General features: G+C 37.2%; 1 protein-coding gene across 1 annotated transcript in view; it reads left to right on the top strand.

Moving 5' to 3' along the window:
- The window catches only part of LOC104160875 (E3 ubiquitin-protein ligase MYCBP2-like), a gene marked incomplete at its 5' end in the record, with an annotated part of 73,856 nt that extends 72,279 nt beyond the window's left edge, over positions 1–1,577 (top strand). The window contains one exon of the mRNA XM_009699121.1: positions 780–1,577. Within this exon, the coding sequence (XP_009697423.1) occupies positions 780–895 (116 nt within the window). The remainder of the gene's footprint in view (positions 1–779) is intronic.
- Positions 1,578–3,055: the final 1,478 nt, after the last annotated feature.

The raw sequence follows: 3,055 nt of genomic DNA, 5'->3' as shown, positions 1-3,055 counted from the left end.
CACCAACTCAGACTCCAGATGTGACATGATATGTTAAAAAAAATTATATTGAAAAAATAACACACTATTAAATGATATATCTGTACTTAGGTACCTGTCATGTGCAAACTGTTGCCCCGATGCCTTAATTTCTAACTTCATGTGCCATTGACTGGATCTCAATAAATCATATCATTTACCTTGCTGTTGAAAAAAAAAAGTGAGATCTTTTTGATTAAGATGTTGACATGAAAGAAGTAAACCAAAAAAATTACAAATCCTGCTATAACCTTGGAATTGTTGTTTGCTGCAGAGTGTAACTCTTGTTCATATTTATTGATTTTGCTTTTAGATTGTGTGAATTTCTTCCACAGTATTAATGAGATGAAACTTATTTTAGTGATCCTCCCTATAAGCTTTTTGCCTTTTTTAATTTGACTTTTATTTTAAATGATGTGGCAGTTTGATCATTTGGGTGTTTTTCTTCAAATACCAATTCAATGTTTGACATAACTGTTTTAAGGAGCTAGCAGTTGTTTTGCCAGATCTAATTGACATTTTGTCTCTTGGCCTATTAAGCCTTTAGGCTTCTTGCTTGAATTTGACTGTGTGAAAGCACCTTTCTATCTGCTGTTTCTTAAGCCTTCATTTTTGATGCCTTATAAATTCATATTATAGATGTACTGCCTTCACTTAGCATGTTTTTTTAGGAAATGTAATATATGTTTATTTACATTGTCTGCAAGCATTAATCTTTTTTTTTTTCCTCTCCCCCCTCCCCCCCCTTAAATTCACTGTAGGTCCCAAAGGTAAACAACTTGAAGGAACAGAATGTCCGCTTCATGTTGTCCATCCACCCACCGGTGAAGAATTTGCTCTGGGTTGTGGGGTTTGCAGAAATGCTCACACTTTTTAGACTAGCATTTTTTTTTACCAGAGCAAAACAGGTGCCCTCATCCCTCAAGTGTCCTGAAAATAAAGTCCAGCTGGGATGAGGACGGGACCATTTCATAACCCAGGTAAAAGGAACAATTTACAGTGCAAGAAGGATGCCAAATACCATGTACATAATTCTTGCTGTGAGATATTGACATTTTTTTGAACCGAGACATCAAAACTTGTGAGGTGTTTGCATGTGGCCATTACAGTCATCGGCTAGGAAACATTGGACATTTACAAATAAATAATTGCTATTAAAGGATCTGTGTGTCTGTGGACTATGAATGATGCTGGCTTTCAGGAGGAAGAAAAAAAATATTGATTATTGTATACTGACTTTTTGTAATCTTGTACAATTGTAACGCATCACAAGTGGGGATGGGAAAGAGGAATATTCTGGTTTATTTCCTAGACTGTTATAAAAAAAAAAATTGTGTTAGGAAGGCATAAATGTAACAGGTATCACGCTGTATATAAAGGTATCAATGTTTGTCCTGTATAAGAATTATTAAATTACAACAGCAGTTTAAACTTCTGGGTTATGTTTGAGCCTGAAATTTTAATGAAGTGCAATACTGAGTGTGCCTCATATCTTGCAGCTGTAAACATAATGGAATGTACATGTCAATAAAGCCACTGTACATTTTTATACAGTGAAAGTCTAATGAATGTGTGAGCCTCCATTTTCAGAAATGTATTTTAAAATGGGGGTAGGAGGGAGGTGTCTTACAATTATTTCTGCAGGCTCTTTTAAAAAGTAAGAAAGTTTATTGGGTAAACTGGTGGTTATGGAAGTACTTAAGACAGAAAAAGCGCTGCTGAAACCTTTAACAGAAAAGCTGGATAAATGTACTAGCATTCACATGAAGTATTTCCATTTCAGTTTCCAGCAATGTTTTGCAACATGATAGAAGACTCAAATTATTTTTTATCAGTTATATTTTACTGAAGAGTCTTAATTGCCCCCACTTTCAGGACAAATAGCCTTTTACCAGGAATCCCAAAATATTCATTCAATAGAGTCCCAAGTCCTCTGTTCCTCTATAGTGAAAGCAAAATACAACTTCAAGTAAAGGCTTTTTTCTGTAAGATTTTTCTCTTCAGATTTTCTCTGTTAGATATGTGATGTTTTTATTCAGCATCTTGAAGAGTCAAGATTCTTCACTTCACTTACAGAAACAGAGAGTATGACTCACCTGTCCAAATTACATCCATACTGTAGATGTTTGCCTCAGAGGTAGTCATCTTCAGTGGGGAGAGGCAGGCACTTCTGGGACGTGGTTTATTTCATCTCAACAGAAAACACAAACCACCTGAAGAACTCAGATGTAGATGACTACAACGTGCATTTTTAAAGTTAAGTCACCACAACCTGCTCTGCAGTCTGAAGCAGAAGCAATGTTTTGGACCCATGACACCACAACCTTCAGCACTGAGGCATATTATTTTTTTTTGAGAAAGGATGTCGAGATATGAAGAATGAAAGATCAGATTGAAGCGTTCTTCCATGTTTTGTGGCTCCATGTTCCCTGGTTAATGGTTTTTTTTCATAAACAGATCATCAGCCTTTCCTCTGGCATAGCACTCCGCACATTCTGGCAGGTGAAGGGTAGACATTGGGGCCTGAGGTTTGACAGTTCATGTTTTAATGTTGCCAGATATTTCCCAGAGACCTGTTGTGGACCTTAAAAAGACTAAGTGTCTTTATTTGGAAATGTTAAGTTCCTTACTCACTACTTGATGATCTTACATCTACAACCTGTGAACTCCTATTGGATACACCCTGAGTCACTTCAGAATGGTAGATGTAGAGTAAAAGATGCAGAATGATCTTCTAAGGACTCTTCTGCACATCATACAAGAAATGCACTGTAGGGTTATCAGAACTCATATACCTATTAGTTGGGAGGTTAGAGTACAACAGGGTGTACACAGGACAGAAGGTGGAAGAAAGCAGAGTCCAGTGTCTTTACTAAGGATCTCCCTGTCATTCTATTCAGATATATTTCTTCTTCACAACCCAGCCCCCTCCTCACTCCCTACTTCACATCTGCACTCAAAGCCTCCTGTCACTGCCACTCTGCAGGTGCTGCTTTCTGTCCTAATCCACCACAAACGAGCCCTTTTTCTCCTTTCA

Source organism: Cariama cristata, unplaced genomic scaffold, assembly GCF_000690535.1.
Source record: "Cariama cristata isolate BGI_N322 unplaced genomic scaffold, ASM69053v1 scaffold16734, whole genome shotgun sequence".
NCBI lineage: Eukaryota > Metazoa > Chordata > Aves > Cariamiformes > Cariamidae > Cariama > Cariama cristata.
Note: the sequence above shows the minus strand (reverse complement) of the source record. Positions and strands in the feature narration are given on the sequence as shown.